At 45.5% G+C, this 22,989-nt stretch overlaps 1 protein-coding gene across 1 annotated transcript in view; it reads right to left on the minus strand.

The window, feature by feature from the left end:
* The window catches only part of LOC147101779 (keratin, type I cytoskeletal 18), a 119,239-nt gene that overhangs the window by 16,544 nt on the left and 79,706 nt on the right, over window positions 1-22,989 (minus strand). Inside the window, exon 2 of the mRNA XM_085965714.1 lies at window positions 12,828-12,917. Coding sequence (XP_085821840.1) covers window positions 12,828-12,833 — 6 coding nt within the window. The 5' untranslated portion in view covers window positions 12,834-12,917. The remainder of the gene's footprint in view (window positions 1-12,827; window positions 12,918-22,989) is intronic.

Genomic DNA, 22,989 nt, shown 5'->3' on the forward strand with positions numbered 1-22,989 from the left:
GGGAGTACACTAATCATTGAGATTTAATATTGTGCCAGATTTTGCTGGCCAAATAATGATGAGGCTAATGGCGCTCGCCGTTATTTAAGCGCAAATGGCACAGCAACTTCAGACGAGTGGCAGATTCTCGGTTAAACATGATAATCCAAGTTACTGTCCGAGTTGCGCCGCTCCGCCGATAACTTCGCAAAAACGGCATCTCGTTGTCTGCCTCACCATTGAAATGCAGTAGATACGAACTAAACTTGGCACAGAAAGTGAAGTCATGTCATTTCAAGTCTAAGCAGCCTTTTAATGACATGAGTGTTCATTACTGCCAATCAACATCTCTGCCACTGAAAATTAACTATTAAAAGTGTGGAATCTCATTCCTTCAGGTATTAATTGTTGTTGGAGGTTTTTAAAATGTAAAATTAATTTTTGTTTAACTTTTCCTTTCTGTCTCTTTTTTCTCTCTCTCATAATCCAATCTTTCTTTCCCTCTTTATTTCTCTTCCTGTACCTGATTTGACATTGAACTCAATCACTCTAACTTATACTTCCTTCTCAGTTCTTGCGCTGTTTATTTCACAATCCTTTAATATGATTGGCTAAGGAGATACACAGTTGCTTGAAGTTCACTCAGGCCCCAGATGCCCAGTTTCCCTCGCTGTGACGTTATCAGCTCACACTTTCAGCAACTTGCCACGCAAAATATTCAAAAACCTAAATGTGCAAGGGCAAGTCTAACTAACAGCAAACCCCGTTAGATGCCCTACTACAGCAAATTATGGCCCATAATCTCAACTCACAAGTTTAATAAAGGACTTGCCTGATTTTCATGTCTTAGTAATACATTGTGGTTTGGAAAATAGCACCTTGAGCAATCTTAATATGGTTTAGTGGTTTTAGATTTGCATCACAGATTTGCTTAAAACATTACTACACTGCTGCCTGCCCATTCCAAACTAGCATTACTTCTTCCAATGGTATTGCACAGGTGTTCCTAGTTCATGAGGATTCAAGGTGAATGGTAAGCCATCTGAAGGTGCTCAGAGCAAAAACAGCAACAGCAACCATTTGTAATGGCTCTTACTCTGGAAAGAATTTGCTTTTGTTTTCAAGGTAAGCTGCAGGTGCAGTAACTTTCCAAGGGCACTGCCTTGTAGAAATAAGAACAGAAATTCCTGGTAATACTCAGCAATTCAGGCAGCATCTGTGGAGAGAGAAACATTAACATCCCCGGTCACTGATCTTTCATCAGAACCTTTCTGGTCCATCAGCTTGAAACGTTCACTCTGTTTCTCCCTCCATAGATGCTGAGTATTCCCAGCATTTTCTGTTTTTATTTCAGATTTCCAGCATCTGCAGTATTTTGCTTTTATATTACTGTCTTGAAGAACTAGTGCTTGGCAAGCCACTTTTTGTTTGTGGAGAGAGAAGAGGCACAGAGCTATATCTCACTTTCATAAGAAAGGTATTGCGTGCAAATGATGCTAATCTGCTTTTATATTTTTCAGTATCGCACTGCATTATTATAATGTTCTCCCAGTGTCAGCTTGTCTCAGTTGGTAGCACCTTTGCCTCTGTGTCACAAAGTTACAGACTCAAGCTCCACTCCAGAACTTTAACACACTGTCCAGGCTGGCATTTCAGTGTAATAGTGAGGAAATTCTGCATTGTCAGAGGTCCTGTCTTTCAGATAAGACATTAACCGATGGCCCCATCTATCCTATTCAAGTGGACACAAATGATCCCACAGCACTATTCAAAGATGAACAGGGAATTCTCCCATTGTCCTGGTCAACATTTCTTCCTCAACCAACACCACAAAAACAACAGATTAACTGGTCTTTTATCTCATCTGCTATTTGTGTGATTTTGCCATGAGCAATTTGGCTGCTAAGTTTGCCTACATAACAACAGTGGCTGCAGTTCAACTGTAATTCTTTTGGTATGAAATATTTCGGGACTTGATAAGATGCTATTATAGATGCAATTATTAAAACAGTTTTCCAGGAAGGTGGTACCCCTTTAATCTGCTCTGCTGTGGTATCTATTTGCCCTAAAGTAACTATTACTTTAAGAACAATTGGAACATAACGATAATTTATGTTTTCGTTGTCCCTATTCAGTTGTTCTGCTAGTATAATATAGTTAGTTCTTGGTGCATCTGAACTGGAGGGGGAGATTGAATGCTTCTTTGTAGAACTGGGCTTCCTGCCACAATTAAGAAGCGGCAGCATCGGTCATATTTATAGAGGCTGCACTGACATCTATCTGCAGTGTTTGTAATTATAGTTCGGTACTCTGGCAAAAGCCACAGACATGGCTAAATTTATTCAAATATAATGGACCCTGATAGCTGTCAAAAGCAGGCTCTAGTCTGAGAAGGGCAATGTTGCCAAATGTTTTGAAAGTCTAGATTGGTCAGATTTCACGGAAGGAGCCACAGAGGAGACAGAGATTAAAAGCTTATTAGGAAAATTGGCTTTGGGTTTTAATAGTTATCAGTATTATAATAGAGATAATGAAGCAGTCTGTGCCCACATGCAGCAAGATCTGGCAACATTAAGGCTTGTGCTGATAAGTTGCAAGTAACATTCACGCCACACATGTGCCAGACAATGACTATCTCCAACAGGAGAAAGTCTAACCACCTCCCCATGACATTCAATGGCATTATCCTCATCAAATCCCCCACCATCAATATCCTGGTTAACTGGACCAGCCACATAAATACTGTGGCTACAAGAGCAGGTCAGAGGCTGGGTATTCTGTGGTGAGTGTCTCACCTCCTGACACCCCAAAGCCTTTCCACCATCTACAAGGCACAAGTAAGGAGTGAGATGGAATACTCTCCACTTGCCTGGATGAGTGCAGCTCCAACAACACTCAAGAAGCTCGACACAGAAAGCAGCCTGCTTGTTTGGCGCCCCATCCACCACCTTAAACATTCACTCCCTCCACCACCGGCGTACCGTGGCAGCAGTGTGTACCATCTACAAGATGCACTGCAGCAACTTGCTAAGGCTTCTTCGACAGCACCTTTCAAACCCGCGACCTCTTCCACCTACCACCTCCAAGTCACACACCATCCTGACTTAGAAGTATATCGCTGTTCCTTCATCCTCGATGGATCAAAATCCTGGAACTCCCTACCTAACAGCACTGTGGGAGTATCTTCACCACACGGACTGCAGTGGTTCAAGAAGGCGGCTCACCACCACCTTCTCCAGGGCAATTAGGGATGGGCAATAAATGCTGGTCTTGCCAGCGACGCCCAAATCCCGTGAATTAATTAAAAAAAAGAGAAAGCAGCAGGTGCAAATTTTACAAGAGTTATACGGAGAGGTACAGGAAAAAGGTGTGGCGGTCAGCCATTATGATTCATACGCACTGGAATGTGCTTGCAAGTGCACTATATTTCTCTTTTAAGTAGACTTCAAGAGATTGTCAGACAGAAGATCTAACAATTCCTGACAATTTCAGAACAGCTTTAGTTGGTACAAAAATGTTTCACCAGAAATAACAAAGCAGATTATGAGCAACATGTAAAAGCATCGATAACAGTCTAATGGTAGTAATTTCCCTGGATGCGGAGAAGGTTTGCAATAGGATCTAGTGGAGGTATGTTTTTCTAATCTTCATTTTGGATGTGATTTTACTGATGGGGTCCAAACATGTACTTTAAATCACAGACATTCATACTCACAATAGCTGCTTCCATTCCCCTTTGGACTTGAAGAGGGGGAGGGATGCTGCCCCCCCCCCCAAAATGTCATTTGTGCTCACCCTAAAGGTATGGCTTTTCCCTCAGATCCAGGGAGTAAATATAAGTGGGATACAATAGAGGGAGAAATTTGACTTACACCCAAAACAGGCGTAAAGTTGGTCAAGTGACCGCATGGTGTGCCGGTTCTGTGCCATTTGAATGTCGATGGCGAGCTGCGGTGCCCAGATACAGCTGACTGGTCAGGGAGGGTGGTAAAATCAGCAGGCTCTCACGTGGATCCGGCTGCCAGGTCAGTTGTGGGTGGGGGGGAGGGGGGGAACGGAAGGTGATCCCGAGGTGGGTTGGGGGCCACAAACAGCCTGACAACAGGCCCGAGTGTTATTCTGGGCCCAGGAGAAGCGGAAGTGCTCCTCCTATCAAAAATAAAAACAGACAATGTTGTGGGCCATTTAGTTGAACGGCCTCCAGCAGTCCCTTTAAAGACACTGGGCTGTTCAAGGCCTGGTATGACTAAGCGAAGCTTGTGCGTTGCAGGCACTGCTCAGTTATACTTGAAGTTTGCATTCGGGGTCCTACAACCGGCTAAGGCCCGACTTACCTATTTCAGGCAGCCACCCTGGATGACAAAAATTCGCCTGAGCCAGTATGGCGACTGGCGTATTTCTGGTCAAGATTGGGTATGACAGATTGCAACGCAAATTTCGGAGGCCTATTTCCCATTTTACAGGCACAAAATGAATTCCCCCCCCACCCCCCAATATTCTAATTTGGGAGGCAAGGGCATGAATTGCCTTAAAGAAAGAAAGATTTGCATTTATATAGCGCCTTTCACGACCACTGGACATCTCAAAGTGCTTTACAGCCAATGAAGTACTTTTGAAGTGTAGTCACTGTTGTAATGTGGGAAACACAGCAGCCAATTCGCACACAGTAAGCTCCCACAAACAGCAATGTGATAATGACCAGATAATCTGTTTTTGTTATGTTGATTGAGGGATAAATATTGGCCAGGACACCGGGGATAACTCCCCTGCTCTTCTTTGAAATCATGCCATGGGATCTTTTACGTCCACCTGAGAGAGCAGACGGGGCCTTGGTTTAACATCTCATCCAAAAGATGGCACCTCCGACAGTGCAGCACTCCCTTAGAGTGTCAGCCTAGATTTATGTGCTCAAGTCCCTGGAGTGGGACTTGAACCCACAACCTTCCAACTCAGAGGCGAGTGTGCTACCCACTGAGCCACGGCTGACACAGCCTTGAAAATAACAGATGAATTCCCACAAAATTAATTTACTAGAATAATGTGGAATGCCAGCTTTCACCAGGCACAGCACTTTAGCAATGGATTCCGTTCTGGGGAGGAAGAAAGATGTAAAGTACCTTAAGATAGCTCATCAAATTCGCAGACAATACAAACCAGCAGGGACAATTGAGGAGGCACCTTGGGAATTACAAAATGAATTGAACAAAATATCTAATTGGGCAGGACAATGGAAGATGAAATTTAATACTGAAAAGTTTAAAGTACTGCACATAGGAAGATAAACTGAGCGATGTATGGTGTCAGAATAGCTCAGGATGAATTTGAAAGCGATCTACAGGTTTTATTAGACTCAATCCTCAAATCTTCAAACACTGCAGCAATAATCAACAAGGCATATAGAATGCTGCACTATATAGCCTAAACAGTAAACGTTTGGAGGAAGTCATGATGCAATTGTATAGTGTCTGGTCAGATCACATCTTGGTATTGTGTCCAGTTTTTGGTCTCCAAGACATAAAAGAGAAACTTTCACGCCCTGGAGGCATGTCAGAGGAGATCCAGAAGGCTGATCCCTAGGTGTGGAAATTAGTTACGGCCCATTGGTTATGGTCTACATCACGCGCCCCAAACGGGATGCCCAAGGCCGCCCCGAAATTGGTCCTCGGGCCTTATTTGCTTAATTTAAATGGGCTGCCAGCACCTGTCGGGCCTCCATAGGCAGCGCGGCCCTTTTACAAATATCAATGTCGGGTTTTTTGCTTCGCTGGCAGCACCCCGAAGGCAAGTTCCAGGAGGGGATTGGGTCTGGTGGAGCGCCAATTGGTGGGGGCCAATCTCAAGTGCTGTGGAGTCACGGGAGCACTCCTTCTCATTCTGGCTCCACAGCAACGATTTATGATTTCAATTATTTTTTAAATCAATCACTTACATTTTGTTACCGGCCGTAGGGGCCACTGAAGATTCTTAAGCCCTGCTCCGTTCATCTCAAACCAATTTCAGCAGTGGAACTTAAAACAGACATTAGGCCTTTCATTTACATATGTTTTCTGTCCTGAAAATGGACGCAGTAAGGTCCAATTTCTACTCACTAGTGTCAGACGATTGAATGGAAAACTGGAAAAGGTTAGGCTCTACAGACTTGAAAGAAGGCAACTGAGAGGTGATAGTGAAATGGTACATCCAGAACACTACTTCCAACAAAACGGGACACTAAGACAAGGAGACGCAGGTTAAAACTAGTAAAAGACAAACTTAGGACTGATGTCAGGAAATGTTTGTTCACATAGCGTGAGCAACATATGAAATTGATTTCTGGATATGATAGTGGAGACAAAATTCTTGGAATAATTTAAGAAACAGTTGGATTTAGCGATGAGGCTGGATGGTCTTTCTAGATGTAAATAAGAACTGTCTTCCTTATCTGTATCAATTTTGATCTTATCACCCCCGTGCTCACTGACCTCCATTGGTTCCCGGTCTGGCAATGCTTTGATTTTAAAACTCTCACCCTTGTTTTCAAATCTCTCCATGGCCTTGCCTCTCCCTAACTCTGTAGCCTCCTCCAGCCCTACAACCCACCGAGGTCTCTGTGCTCCTCCAATTCTGGCCTCTTGCACATACAGATTTTCATTGCTCCACCATTGGTGGCTGTGCCTTGAGCTGCCTAGGCCTTAAGCTCTGGAAATCCCTCCCTAAAGCATGGATGAGGGTTTCAGCAGCAGATGAGCTGAGACGGGGGCGGAGTCGGACAATGTTAAGGAGGTGGAAGTAGGCGGTCTTAGAGATGGCATGGATAAGTAGATCATCTCGGGGTCAAGTATGATACCAAGGTTGGGTACAGCCTGGTTCAGTCTCATACAGTTGCTAGGGAAAGGGATGGAGTCGGTGGCTAGGGAACGGAGTTTGTGGTGGGGACTGAAGACAATGGCTTAGGTCTTCCCAATATGTAGTTGGAGACAGCAAATAAAATACAATATATACCACTTAACCTAAAGAAGAAGGAAAATCTTTATCGCCTGGAATTTCTATCAGTATTCTACGAATCTCTTGCCATAACTTGTACGTATTCTGTTCTGAATGTTAACTTACATGAGATACACCTTTTAGAGGTGGTTGATTTATTTTGAGCAGCTATTGGACTAGAATGTTAAGCAAAGAAGGAGGAAAATGGTGAATGAGTACAGTAGTGGTGGCATTAATATTACATGACCACATATTGAGGTGCCAATGAATACCATTGGGACATTGCATTGAAGAATTGTACAACCCTAATTCAAGAATTTTTAATTTAATCTATAAATAATTCAAATATCTAGAAGTAGAGCACTGAGATTCCATTCCAAGACATTTTTCAGCATTAATTAACAAAGACCTCAGGCAAGAAACCCTCAGGCACTGAAAGGTTCCAACATAGAGATCGACAATACTAAGCAAAAATTTGAAGCCAATCATTCAAAAGTATCAGGAAAAGCATCAGCTAGATTTTTCCTTTTGTAAATAATGCTGGTGGTTGGTGCCATGGGATTTGTATTTATACCAGAATCATGTTACCCTTTGACCAGAGTTCCCAAACACATTGGGAGAATTTCTCTAGTGTAGCAACACTATAAACATGTTATTTTTGATTGCATTTGTAATGTAGTTATATATATATATACCTGTATATAGTGACCAGAGCAATCTATCCCCCATGATGGCGATGTTCTCTTTGTTGTCTGCCATTTGTATTGTATTTGGACCAAAACTGAGCTTTTAAATTGGGTTCGAAGAGGAAACACAACAGGAAGTAATGGAAAGTGAACTGTCAAGTAAAGACAGTCAATTATTTCAGGTCGGCCATGAATGGTTCATTTTTCCACAATCCACCAATATCCTGGCATGTATTTTGTTTATAATATATATCTTGCACCTTTGTTTAAAGATGTAAGCTAATATTAGTTCCTTTTGTAAAGAAGAATCTTGTTACACTGAGACGGGACTATTGACTATTGTCTATGTCGGTATTGCAGTCTTATTGGAGGTCAGTGTCATTGAAGCCTCGGTGCGAGTCTCAAGAGTACCGCAGTTTGTATGGAAAGCCTTGTAAAATGATACCAGAACAGAGAGCAGGAGGGAGGAAAGGAGCCAGGAAAGAGAAGCAGAGAAGTAAGAATGAAACAACGTACCAGGAACACAGTGGGAGGGGGCATTGGGAGAAACCTCTTGCGAGAAGGTTGGAAAATATACAGTCCTGTTACAAAGCAGTTGTAGCAATATAACATGAGTATTATAAGCCAAACAAAATGCAAACCATTTTTTCAGCACATTGGCGTGGTACTGGCTTGCTTCTGGACTACTTTATCTTGAATAAATGAAGTCAGGTTAACTCATTTTCAGGCTAGTTTGAGAAATTATAATGGAATGATGCTACCCCACTTCCAAGTCTGGAATGAAACTATACAGACCAGGAAAGTCTTAGGTTTGATTCCTGGCCTATGCTGAGTTAGATGATATCAGCACATGTGGCAATGCCATAGCCACAAGTGGCCTCAGTCCCCTGGGTAAGAGATGGGTCTGTCTGGGTGAATAAATACATAAATAAATGAGCTTAGTTCCTTACTCCTTATGATTATCATAGAATCATAGATTGATACAGCATAGAGGGAGGCCATTGAGCCCATTGTGCCTGTATCAGCTCTTTGGCGGAGCTATCCAATTAGTCCACTCCCCTGCTCTTTCCCCATAGCCCTGCAAATTTTTCCTTTTCAAGTATTTATCCAATTCCCTTTTGAAAGTTATTACTGAATCTGCTTCCACCATTCTTTTAAGCAGTGCATTCCTGATCATAACTTGCTGCGTAATTTTTTTTTCCTCATGTCGCCTCTGGTTCTTTTGCCAATTACCTTAAATCTGTGTCCTCTGGTTACCAACCCTTCTGCCTCTGGAAACAGTTTCTCCTTATTTATTCTATTAAAACCTTTCAAGATTTTGAACACCTCTCTCAAATCTCTCCTTAAACTTTTCTGCTCTGAGGAAAACAACCGCAGTCTCTCCACGTAATTGAAGTTTTCTATCCCTGGTACCATTCTAGTAATTCTCCTCTGCACCCTCACTAGCTCGGGCCTAACTAGTGTTTTATAAAGGTTTGGCATAACTTCCTTACTTTTGTACTCTATGCCTCTATTTATAAAGCCAAGGATTCTGCAGGCCTTTTTAACAGCCTTGTCAACTTGTCCTGCCACTTTCAAAGACTTATGTACATGTACCCCCAGGTCTCTGTTCTTGCACCCCCTTTAAAATTGTACAATTTAGTTTATATTACCTCTCCTCATTCTTCCTACCAAAACTAATCACTTCACACTTCTCTGCGTTAAAATTCATCAGCCATGTTTCTGCCCATTTCACCAGTCAGTCTATGTCCTCCTGAAGTCTGTTACTATCCTCCTCACCGTTTACTACATTTCCAAGTTTTGTTTCATCTGCAAATTTGGAAATTATGCCCTGTGTACCCAAGTCCAGGTCATTACTATATATCAAAAAAAGTAGTGCGGGTCACCACTGCACACTTCCCTCCAGTCTGAAAAACAACCTTTCACCACAACTCTCTGCTTTCTGTCACTTAGCCAATTTCGTATCCACACAGCCACTGCCCCTTTAATCCCATGGGCTTCAATTTTGCTAACAAGTCTATTATGTGGTACTTTATCAATGACCTTTTGAAAGTCCATATACACAACATCAATCACACTACCTTCATCCACCCTCTCCATTACTTCATCGAAGAACTTAATTAAGTTAATCAAACACGATTTGCCTCTCTACCTAGCGGAAGCTGAACGCCAACTCTCCGACACCTCCTCCTACCTCCACCTGGACCATGACCCCACTACCGAACATCAAACCACCATTTCCAAGACTGTCACTGACCTCATCTCCTCTGGAGATCGTCCCCCCGCTACCACCAACCTCATAGTTCCCCAACCCCGCACAGCCCGCTTCTACCTCCTTCCCAAGATCCGCAAACAGGACTGCCCTGGTAGACCCATCGTTTCAGCCTGTTCTTGCCCCACGGAACTTGTCTCTTCCTATCTCGACTCCATCTTTTCTCCCCTTGTCCAGTCTCTTCCCACCTACATCTGCGACTCTTCGGATGCCCTCCGCCACTTTAACAGTTTCCAGTTTCCTGGCCCCAACCGCTTCCTTTTCACCATGGACGTACAATCCCTCTACACCTCCATCCCCCACCAGGATGGCCTGAGGGCGCTCCGCTTCTTCCTTGAACAGAGGCCCGTCCAGTCCCCATCCACCACCACCCTCCTCCGCCTGGCTGAACTTGTTCTCACATTGAACAACTTCTCCTTTAACTCTACTCATTTCCTCCAAATCAAAGGTGTTGCTATGGGTACCCGCATGGGTCCCAGCTATGCCTGCCTTTTCGTGGGATATGTCGAACAATCTTTGTTCCAGTCCTACTCAGGTCCCCTCCCTCACCTCTTTTTCCGATACATTGATGACTGTATCGGTGCCGTTTCCTGCTCTTGCCCCGAACTAGACAATTTCATTCACTTTGCCTCCAATTTCCACCCTTCCCTCACCTTCACATGGTCCATCTCTGACTCTTCCCTTCCCTTCCTCGACTTCTCCGTCTCCATCTCTGGGGATAGGTTATCAACCAATATTCACTACAAGCCCACTGACTCCCACAGCTACCTGGACTACACTTCCTCCCACCCCGCCTCCTGTAAGGACTCTATTCCATTCTCCCAGTTTCTCCGTCTCCGCCGTATCTGCTCCAACGATGCCACCTTCCACACCAGTGCTTCCGACATGTCTTCCTTTTTCCGCAACCGAGGATTCCCTTCTACCGTGGTTGACACGGCCCTCGACCGTGTCCGTTCTATCTCCCGCACTTCTGCCCTCACCCCTGCCCCTCCCTCCCGGAACCACAATAGGGTTCCCCTTGTCCTCACCTTTCACCCCACCAGCCTCCACATTCAACGGATCATCCTCCGCCATTTCCGCTACCTCCAAAGTGATCCCACCACCAAACGTATCTTCCCCTCCCCTCCCCTTTCAGCATTCCGTAGGGACCGCTCCCTCCGAGACACCCTAGTCCACTCCTCTATCACCCCAAACAGCCCTTCCCCTTCGCCTGGCACCTTCCCGTGCAAGCGCAGGAGATGTAACACCTGCCCCTATACCTCCCCCCTTCCCACTGTCCAGGGCCCCAAACACCCCTTCCAGGTGAAACAGCGATTTACTTGTACTTCTTGCAATCCAGTATACTGTATTCGCTGCTCACGATGCGGTCTCCTCTACATTGGGGAGACCAAACGCAGATTGGGTGACCGCTTTGCGGAACACCTCCGTTCAGTCCGTAAGGGTGACCCCGAGCTTCCGGTTGCCTGTCATTTTAATTCACCGCTCCATTCCCACTCGGACCTCACCGTCCTTGGCCTCTTGTATTGTTCCACAGAAGCTCAGCGTAAACTCGAGGAACAGCACCTCATCTTCCGATTAGGCACTTTGCAGCCTTCCGGGCTCAATATCGAGTTCAACAATTTCAGATCATAACCTCGGCTCCTATTACTTTTGTACTTATAATTTTTTCCACCCCTTTGTTTTGGGTCTTCCTTTCTCCCCCACCCCCCACCCCCCTTTCCTTTTGTTTCTCTCTCCCACCTGGCAGCTGTCTCTTACCTGCCAGTACACTTCACACCTAATCTCAGCTGCCTTTTGTCTCCACTGGCCTATTACCATCTCGTCTGGTTTCGAATACCTTTTATTGTCTCTTTTATTTTTTTTGTTCAATTGCAGCCCTGCCTTCGATCTATTTTCTTTTCTTTCCAGTTTTGAAAAAGGGTTTCGACCCGAAACGTCAACTCAAATTTCTCTCCATGGATGTTGCCTGACCTGCTGAGTTTTTGCAGCATTTTCTGTTGTTATTGCCTTTAACAAATCCATGCTGGCTTTCATTTTTTCTGGATTATTGTCTCTAAAAGTTTCCTCACCACTGACATTAGGCTGACTGGCCTGTAACTGCCGGGTTTATCCCTCTCCCCTTTTTTGAACAGGTGTGCAACATTTGCCACCCTCCAGTCCTCTGGCACCACTCCCATATCTAAGGAGGATTGGAAGATTGTGGCCAGAGCCTCTGCAATTTTCACCCTTTCTTCCCATAGCCACCTAGGATGCATCCCATCAGGACCGGGTGACTTTTCTACTTTGAGTGCTGCCAACCTTTTAAGCAGCTCCTATTTATCTATTTTTATCCTCTCCAACTTCTTTAATACTTGCTCCTTCACTGTGACATTGACAGCATCCTCTTCTATAGTGAAGACAGATACAAACTACTTATTTAGTACCTCAGCCATGCCCTCTGCCTCCACAAGATCTCCTTTATGTTTCTATGTTTCTGGTCCCTAATTGGCCTCAATCTTCCTATGACTACCCGTTTGGGTTCCCTTTTATGTTACTCACTAATCTAGTCTCATACACTTTCTTTGCCCCTCTTATTTACTTTTTCAGTTCTCCCCTGTACTTATAGAAACATAGAAACATAGAAGATAGGAGCAGGAGTAGGCCATTCGGCCCTTCGAGCCTGCTCCGCCATTCAACGAGATCATGGCTGATTATCCAAACCCTAGCACCCGGTCCCTACACCGACAGCCATCCCACCCAAGCCCTATCCCTGTAACCCTGTAACCCCACGTATTTAATCCCCCCTAACACTAAGGGCCAATTTTTATCATGGCCAATCAACCTAACCCGCACATCTAATGATTCCTCCTGGAAAATGTGTGTATGAGAACATAAGGTGGGGAGAGAACTGGGTTTAGCTTTGATGTTGTTCATGTTGACTAACTTACCAACATTCAATATCCAGGCTCACAAATAAAGAGTGCTCCGTTGGGCGAGGTACTGTGGGCATCCAGTATTATATTCCAATATGCCAGTGCCTTTGGGAAAGGGAAGGAGAAAATTAGAATGGAGAAACTAAATGCAGGAGCAGAAATAACTTAATATGTTAAGTGTAATTTTAATTTTTTTTGAGCAACAATGATTTTGAAGTGACAGGCATATATTGCATATATCTGTGAAATGTTTTGGGAAAACGCCTTCATTCTCAGGAGGTTGTAGCTGGTAGCAAAACACAATTAAATTCTACATAGGCTGTTGTACAAGAGTGTTTCACAAATGCCTTGTGTGCTTTCTGATGCTTAAAATATTCAATGCGTGGATATCCTGGCCATAATTCCCAGAGTGATGCTCAAGGATATGTGCTTAACATATTAAAATTAATGTAATTCTTCAGAACTGTGGCAATAGGTATTACAAGGGCAGGGCTACAGGTGCGTGGAGTAATGGGAACATTTTGAATCTCTCGGCTGACAGTGCATTCTTAACCACAGAACATGGATCATTAGTCAACTGTCCCATGCAATCTTGCACATTACGGTTACTTGCAAAATTATAATGAAATATCTAATTGCTCAAAACATAGATGGGTGTGCGTGATTTTCGTGCTGTCTTTTTGAAATAAAGTTCTTTACCTATGCATGTATTTTCCTATTTGTATCCGCAGGCATGGCCCATAGAACATCATCATAGATGTTCTCAGAAGTATTCTTTGTTTGGTCCTGGAAGAGGCGTGTTTGAGTTACATACGAAGGGATTCCTCTCTGATTCATGTTCCAATCTGTTTCAGTTAACAGCACCAAAACCCACCCTCGCCCCAGGGGTAGCTCCACCAAGCAATACAAATTCCTACTTCGATTCAGCTAGAGTTTCCTTGTTGAGAGTCCTGTTCATTAAATCTTTGTAATTCCAGGCCCAAATTTGAGAGAAAATAAAAGTTTCTTTCCTGGGGAATGCACCATTAAAACTTTATGAATATCTGGAAGGCTGTTCCAAAGATAAATTGCTTCTTTTCAAAAAAAAAATCTAACAACTTAATATAGCAACAGCCAAGTACTGAACACCTGGGGGCTCACTCCTGACTCATGGATTGGATACAGGATTCGATTCAAGCTCCAAGATTCATTCTCCAATTTTGGAGGCCAGGGCCTAAATGAGCATCCCGATGCAGCTCGCCAGATTCGGGCTGGCATAATACTGGGAGGTCTAGAGGTCGCTTAGCTGGGCAAGGCCTGAACAGGCAGAGGGGAGCCCTGGGTAACAGCAGACCCACATTATTTTTGTGGAGCCCGGAAGAGCCTTCCTGAGGCTCGGTATAAGAATATTGACGTAAGAAAACTACTAGGCACTTGGTCTAAGCGTTAAACAAAGCTTTAATCAACTGTTTTACAACATGGCGGTCTAGTTGTGTCCTTCACTAGTTCCTGTTAAGAATGTCCTGCGCAAGCTGGGCCCGTGCCCGAGTATTTATACACTCCCTGGACAGCGCCACCCGCAGGCCGTTCAGCATCACTTCACAAGTCTTTCTTTCATGAATGACCGATTCATATCAAATATGTCCTCATATATCCAGAGTTTGGTGCCAACCCGGTTGCAAAGAGGCAAGCAGCTACAGCTAAAGTTGTGGAAGGGGTGTTTGATGGGGTGGTTCCGTGTTGTCGACAGGAGGATGATGGCCACACACTCACACACCTCATGATGAGTTATGCTGCTCATCATGCAGCTTGTGAGAAGTTTCGGATCCTTGGGCCCCAATATTAACTTCGAGGCACATTGGGAGTGGGAGGGGTTCGATATCGCGTGGGAAACCCGGAAGTAATTTCAGTGCATCTGTCTGCGGCATTTTAATCCAGGCACCTCATTATAATTTTACTTCTGGGTTTGGCATTGAATGCACGGCAGTGGGCGTGGTGCGGACCCGCCTGACGTGATCTCAACTGGTGTATTTAAAGGGCCAATCCAAAGATGGAATTTAGAGGAGTCAGGAGGTTTGGCACAGATACGGGAATTGCATAATATGGATCAGGGCACTCAAAGGCTGATGCCCGCTTTAATGGCGCCTTGCCTGATATACTGCTGGGTGCTGTGAGTAATCGGAGAGAGATATTCTTCCCCAGCAATGGGAGGAAGAAACCTGCTGCTGCTACAAAGAAGGCACGGCTGGAGGTGGTCCAGCAAGTCAGTAGCTGGAGCATTGTGCCACGCTTCAGTGCAGGAAGCGCTTTAATGACCTAAGCAGGTCAGGAAAGGTGAGTACAGTTTCACGTTCACCTACATCTGCTATGCACATCACCCTCTGCCATGTCAAGCCTACTCCATCACATCACTCCTCACACCCACTTACTTTGCAAGCGCACCCATCCTGCTCGTTCTATGCACTTAATCCCATTCCCATCTATCCATCCATCACTGCCACTCACCCAGACCCTTGCGCAATTGGATGCCTCTCCCTGATAGTCAACCTCACCAAATGCACTGCAGCCATCGACTGAGCACATGCCATTACAGTTACTCATAGGTCTGTTCTTGTCCCCGTTGCAGAAGAGAGGGCAGTACACAAGGGAGAGGGAGAGAACCGGAGGTGGTGACTCTACAGATCTCACAGCCGACAGCTGGTGAGGAGGCGGCGCTGGAGGTCAGTGATGTTTCGGTGTCCCTGACCGTCGGAGATGGAGAGATGGGGAACTCCCAGCTACCTGATGACATAATTAAATATCATCAACTGACATGTCATAAAACACTCAGTCACGTTAATGTGATTTCAGAGTGAAATATGATCATCTTCATAATGATAGGTTACAACATTCTTACCTTGACAGGACAAATTCATATCTTTTCTCTCTGCCAGGGCCTTCACACGTGCAGCAGGAGTCCATGGACCTCACGGATGATGAATCCTCAGAGGAACTGATTCCTTCTGAGGGTGCACCATCACAGGACTCATGCTTACCATGCACCAGCTCAGATACTTACACTTTGGTGGGACCAATTGGACAGATAGTTGGGTTTTCACCTGGTGACTCACAGTGAGCAAGAGCAGACAGTGGTGGCAGGGACCGCTGTGGAGAGACCTCTTCAGAGGGTGCAGCCCTCTCCAAGCTCTGCTCAGTTGGACAGAGATGCTGTAACCCTGGGGCCATCAATGAAAGGGATAATCATTGAGGGGAAACAGAAAATCTGCGACATACTGACAGGCCTTCCATGCACAATGTCTATGGTTGCAGAGAGAAAGGAGGAATCCACCTGAAGCAAGTGTGGGTTGATGTTGCAGGGCATTGAGAGGATGTCTTCTTCCATGGATAGATTGGCCAACTCTGTGGAACATCAATTGCGACAATCACATGAGTCCTTATGGGCCTTGAGCACGGCTGTGCATACTCTGGATGCCAACATGTCTGCCACCTTAAATAGGAAGACAGATACCTTCGCCTTGGCTGTACAGTGCTTCACTGATCTGCACCAAGCTGCTCTCCAGCAGAGTGGTAGGAGTGAACCTCAGCTGGCTCATGAGTGGGACATGGAAGTGGGGCCTCCACTCAAAGCACTTCCTCATCTCACCCATTGCCCCCCACCCCTCCCCCACCCCAGTCAGTACCCGACATGCTGCCTCGTCTCCTGATGGCCGAGTCTGCCCTTGCACAGGTGCAGGTGGAGCAGTCTTTGGTGGGGCCCTCATGGGCCCCAAAGCCTAGAGAACATCAGACAAGAACATCTCAGCAGTGAGAACAGGGATCCGAGGAGCCCGCTTCTACCTCTTCTGAAGCCACAGGGGTTGCACCACGTAGGAGCGATAGGAAAAGGAAGAGTAAAGCTTTGTGGTTGCACAAGGATATGCACAAGAGTGGTTGAGAAAATGTTATGTTAAGTTTCCGTTGTTTAGTACAATCACGTAAAATTTATTACTTTGCAGCACTTTCCCGTGTTGCCCATTCTTGGTTGCCCAGTAGCAACTCGCTTTTTCAGTTGCTTGTTGATGAATGAGAAGATCTGAATTGACCGGGACCAATGGGGGGGATGTGCAATAGATGGTTGGTAAACATAAGAACATAAGAAATAGGAGCAGGAGTAAGCCATTCTGCCCCTCGAGCCTGCTCCACCATTCAGTAAGATCATGGCTGATCTTCTACTTCATCTCCACCTTCCTTGATTCCCTTAATATCCAAAAATCTATCCATCTCTGTCTTGGATATACTCAACGGCTGAGCCTCCACAGCCCTCTGGGGTTGAGAATTCCAAAGATTCACCACCCTCTGAGTGAAGAAATTTCTCCTCATCTCAGTCCTAAATGGCTGACCCCTTATTCTGAGACTGTGACCCCTGGTAGACTCCCCAACCAGGGGGAATATCCTCCCTGCATCTACCCTGTCAAGCCCTGTAAGAATTTTGTATGTTTCAATGAGATCACCTCTCATTCTTCTAAACTCCAGAGAATATAGGCCTAGTCTACTCAATCTCTCCTCATTGGACAATCACCCCATCCCAGGAATCAGTCTGGTGAACCTTCGTTGCACTCCCTCTATGGCAAGTATATCCTTCCTTAGGTAAGGAGACCGAAACTGTACACAATACTCCAGGTGTGGTCTCACCCGGGCCCTCTATAATTGCAGTAAGAAATCCTGGGGGCAAAATTGGGTCACGGGGTGCTAACGGTTACCACCTGATGTAAGAAAACTACTAAGCACATGGTCTGAGCATTAAACAAGGCTTTAATCAACTGTTTCTCAACATGGAGATCTAGTTGTGTCCTTCACTAGTTCCTGTTAAAGAATGTCCTGAGCAAGCTGGGCCCATGCCCGAGTATTTATACTCTCCCTGGACAGTGCCACCAGCAGGCCGCCCAGTATTATTTCATAAGTCATTTCCACATGAATGACAAGATTCATGTCACCGCCACTGCTAACCTCCTGCTGAATTTCGCGGGAGGTATTAGCGGCGCTGTGCCCGGGCGCTAGTTGCTTTGTGCCCCGTTAGCGCCTCTTAGGGCGCTAATGGAGGCGCAAATCAACCGAATTTTTCCCCCCTTTACTCTTATACTCAACTCCTCTTGTAATAAAGGCCAACATACCATTTGCTTTTGTAATTGCTTCCTGTACCTGCATGTTAACTTTCAGTGATTTGTGTACAAGGACACCTAGGTCCCTCTGAACACCAACATTTCCCAATCTATCACCATTTAAAAAATACTCTGCTTGTCTATTTTTCTTACCAAAATGTTTAACCACATTTCTGCACATTGTATACCATTTGCCATGTTCTTGCCGACTCACGTAGCCTGTCTATATCCCCTTGAAGCCTCTTTGCATCCTCCTCAAAATGTACATTCCCACCCAGCTTTGTATCATCAGCAAACTTGGATATATTACATATATTACATTTGGCCCCCTCATCCAAATCATTGATATAGATTATGAATAGCTGAGGCCCAAGCACTGATCTTTGCAGTACCCCACTAGTTACAGCCGTTTATTCCTACTCTCTGTTTTCTGGCCATTAACCAATCCTCAATCCATGCTAGTATATTACCGTCAATCCCATGAGCCCTAATTTTGTTTAATAACCTCTTGTGTGGCACCTTATCGAATGCCTTCTGAAAATCCAAATACACCACATCCACTGGTTCCCCCTTATCTATTCTGTTAGTTGCAACCTCAAAAAACTCTAATAGAAACATAGAAACATAGAAGATAGGAGCAGGAGTAGGCCATTCGGCCCCTCGAGCCTGCTCCGCCATTCAATGCGATCATGGCTTATCATCCAAATTCAGTACCCGGTCCCTGCTTTCTCCCCATACCCCTTGATCCCTTTAGCCTTGAGAAATATATCCAACTCCTTCTTGAATATATTTAATGAAATGGCCTCTACTGCCTTCTGTGGTAGAGAATTCCACAGGTTCACCACTCTCTGGGTGAAGAAATTCCTCCTCATTTCTGTCCTAAATGGCCTACCCCTTATCCTTAGACTGTGACCCCTGGTTCTGGACTCCCTGACCATCGGGAACATCCTTCCAGCATCTAGTATGTCTAGTCCTGTTAGAATTTTATAAGTTTCGATGAGATCCCCTCTCATTCTTCTAAACTCCAGCGAGTACAAGCCCAATCGACCCAATCTCTCCTCATACATCATTCCTGCCATCCCAGGTATCAGCCTGGTGAATCTTTGCTGAACTCCTTCCATGGCAAGAACATCCTTCCTCAGATAAGACGACCAAAACTGCACACAATACTCAAGATGTGGTCTCACCAAGGCCCTGTACAACTGCAGCAAGACATCCTTGTTCCTGTACTTAAACCCTCTTGCTACGAAAGCCAACATACCATTTGCCTTCTTAACCGCCTGCTGCACCTGCATGCTTACCTTCAGCGACTGGTGCACAAGGACACCCAGGTCTCGTTGCACTTCCCCTTCTCCCAATCTATTGCCATTCAGATAATAATCTGTCTTCCTGTTTTTGCTACCAAAGTGGATAACCTCACATTTATCCACGTTATATTGCATCTGCCATGCTTCTGCCGAATCACCCAACCTGTCCAAATCATCCTGGAGTTTCTCGGCATCCTCCTCACAGCATACACGCCCACCCAGCTTTGTGTCGTCTGCAAATTTGGAGATATTACATCTAGTTCCCTTGTCTAGATCATTAATATATATTGTGAATAGCTGGGGTCCAAGGACTGATCCCTGCGGTACCCCACTAGTCACTGCCTGCCACTCGGAAAAAGACCCGTTTATTCCAACTCTTTGCTTTCTGTCTGCCAAGCAGTTCTCTATCCAAGTCAGTACCTTGCCCCCAATCCCATGTGCCTTAACTTTACACGCTAATCTCTTATGCGGGACCTTATCGAAAGCCTTCTGAAAGTCCAAATACACCACATCCATTGGTTCTCCCTTATCTATTTTACCAGTTACATCCTCAAAAAATTCCAGTAGATTAGTCAAGCACAATTTACCCTTTGTAAATCCATGTTGACTTTGTCCGATCCTGTCACTGTTTTCCAAGTGCTCTGCTATTACATCTTTTATAATGGACTCTAGCATTTCCCCCACTACCGATGTCAGGCTTACCGGTCTGTAATTCCCCGTTTTCTCTCTACCACTAGATTTGTCAAGCATGATTTCCCTTTCATAATTCCGTGTTGACTCTGCCCAATCCTATTATCATTTTCTAAGTGCCCTGTTACCATGTCCTTAATAATAGATTCTAGCTTTTTCCCTATTACTGATGTCAGGCTAACTGATCTGTAGTTCCCCTGGTCTGTACTAGTCTGTAGTTTAGGCTAACTGATAGTGGACCCATTTGTTTTTGTGCCAGTGGGATTGCCGGGGTGGGGGGGGGGCGTTAGGGTGGGGGCGGTGGGGTGGGGGGGGTTGCGCTCAGCGTGATCATTGGATGTGGTTGTTACATGGGCCTAGTGATGGTAACTAACTAAGGGAATCCTTAGCATCCTGGGCAGCAACGCGGGCAGCTGGTGCTGCATTGGGGTCGCCATATCTTCTTCCTCCACTTCCTCACCCTCTTCAGAATCCTCCGCAGGTGATGTGTCCTCAGCACTTTGTTCCTCCTGCAGCTCCAATCCTCGCTGCCGCACTGTGTTGTGCAGAGCACAGCGCACTACGATCATTCTGGACACCTGGCTGGTGAGTACTGAAGGGTGCTTCCAGATCTGTCCAGGCACCTGAAGCGCATCTGGAGCATGCTGATCGCTTGCTCAATGACACATCTGGATGTCATATGACTTTCGTTGTCCCGTTCCTGGGCTCAATTGGTAGGATTCCTCACGGGTGTCATCAGCCAACTTTGAAGGGGATATCCTTTGTCTCCTAGCAGCCACCCCTTAAGTCTGCTTGCAGGTCCAAAGAGGTCAGGGAGCTTGGACTGCATCATGGCAGCTCCCCGGGAATCTTGCGCACACCTGCATAAACTTTTTCTTGTGGTTGCACACCAGCTGCATACTGATGGAGTGGAACCCCTTTGTGGTTTATGAATATTCTTGGTTGATCTGGGGGTGCGTGGATTGACACATGTGTGCAGTCCATAACGCCCTGCACCTGTGGGAAGCCAGCCAGAGATGCAAACCTGAGTGCCTGCTCATTCTGACTGGCATCATTACAGGTGAAGTTAACATAATTGCCGGCCCTGGCAAACATTTCATCAGTGACCTGACGTATGCATTTGTGTGCAGCTAACTTGGAGATCCTAGATACGTCTCCGGCAGAGCCCTCGAAGGATCCGGAGACAAAAATGGTGATGGTGGGTGTCTCTTTCACAGCCACTGGTAACGCGTGGCCACCAGGTCCAGAAAGAAGCAGGTCTTCTTCTAGGAGGCTGCAGATATCTGCCACCACCTAATGTGACAATCTCAACCTCCGGAAACACTGCTCTTCTGAGAGGTGTAGGAAGCTGAGCCTCTGTACAGCCTGTTATGTGGGTAGTGCCTCTTCCGAGCTTGACCCCTCTGTTACTCCCCTCTCTGCTCACTATCTGCAGGTCTCTCCACAGCGGGCTGTTGCTGCTGCTGCTGATGGTCATCTTGCTCCTCGTTCGAGGTCTGATCTAAGGCTATCAAAGTGCCACCCATCCCGATCGAAGTCCGAAAACCTTCAATGTCAATAACCTCACATCACAGGCACTCTGAACAAACCCTTTCCTAGTGGTAGGTAAGAAAGCAGCTGGGAGTATTTATTGGCGTATTTGCCTGACTTTTAATGCGCCCCATGAATTGCCATTGTGTTATCCTCTTGGTTTCAGTGGTGACTTTCAGGAAGCCCAGAAAACCTTGGATGTGCTGGTAAATTCGAATGTCGGTTGGACTATCGCTACAATGGAGCGGTTAACATATTTCACTTTGTAACCTGCCTCTCCGAAAGGGGTTACGTACAACCTGCTAATAGCACCAGAGTTAAACCCAGAAATTGGCATGTTGGAGCTGGCTTCTGGATGCAAATGCATTTTTGGTCACTTTAACCTCGCACCTAAACCCACACGCTGCTCCACATTAAAATTACCCCATGCTGTCTGCTTAGCAACACTCAAACTCGTACTCATCAGTTACTAAACAAAAAAACTAGGGACTATCCTTCTTGGGGGAGGGGGAAGGTAAGTAGGTTCTCTTTACTATTGATGATTGACCACAACCTGACTCAGGATGACAGTCCAAAGATGTGCGGGTTAGGATGATTGGCTATGATAAATTGACCCTTAGTGTCAGGGGGGTTAAATACGTGGGGTTACGGGGATAGGGTGGGATATGTGTTGGTGTAGGGTTTACGGGGATCAGGTGGGATATGTGTCGGTGCAGGCTCGATGGGCCGAAATGGCCTCTATCTGCACTGTGGGGTTTCTGTGATTTCTGTGATTATGGGATCTGCATTGTAGACCCGTCATTGATGACTGAGATTATTGGCTCCAGATAATGCTGAAAGCCAATGTCTAATGGATATACTTGCCTTAGAGGGAGCACAACAAAGGTTCACTAGACTGATTCCTGGGATGAGAGGGTGCCCTGTGAGGAGAGATTGAGTACAATGGGCCTATATTCTCTGGAATTTAGAAGAATGGGAGGTGATCTCATTGAAATGTATAAAATTCTTAGAGGGCTTAACAGATGTTGAGCGGCTGTTTCCCCTGGCAGGAGGGTCTAGAACCAGGGGACATAGTCTCAGGATAAGGGGTCGGCCATTTAGGACTGAGATGAGGAGAAATTTCTTCACTCAGAGGGCTGTGGATGCTCAGTCAATGAGTATATTCAAGACTGAGATCAATACATCTTTGGGCACCAAGGGAATCAAGGGATATGAGGATAGGACAGGAAAGTGGAGTTGATGTAGAAGATCAGCCATGATCTTATTGAATGGTGGAGCAGGCTTGATGTGCTGAATGGCCTACTCCTGCTCCTATTTAAGAACATACGAAATAGGAGCAGGAATAGGCCACTTGGCCCCTCGAGCCTGCTCCACCATTCAATAAGATCATGACTGATCTTGGGCTCAAAGCCACTTCCCTGCCCGCTCCCCATAACCCTTCACTCCCTTATCTTGCAAAAATCTGTCTATCACCACCTTAAATGTATTTAATAACCCAGCCTCCACAGCTCTCTGGGGCAGAGAATTCCACAG

The sequence above is a fragment of the Somniosus microcephalus genome, chromosome 23 (assembly GCF_052327205.1).
Source record: "Somniosus microcephalus isolate GS21.2 chromosome 23, FLI_Smic_1.0, whole genome shotgun sequence".
NCBI lineage: Eukaryota > Metazoa > Chordata > Chondrichthyes > Squaliformes > Somniosidae > Somniosus > Somniosus microcephalus.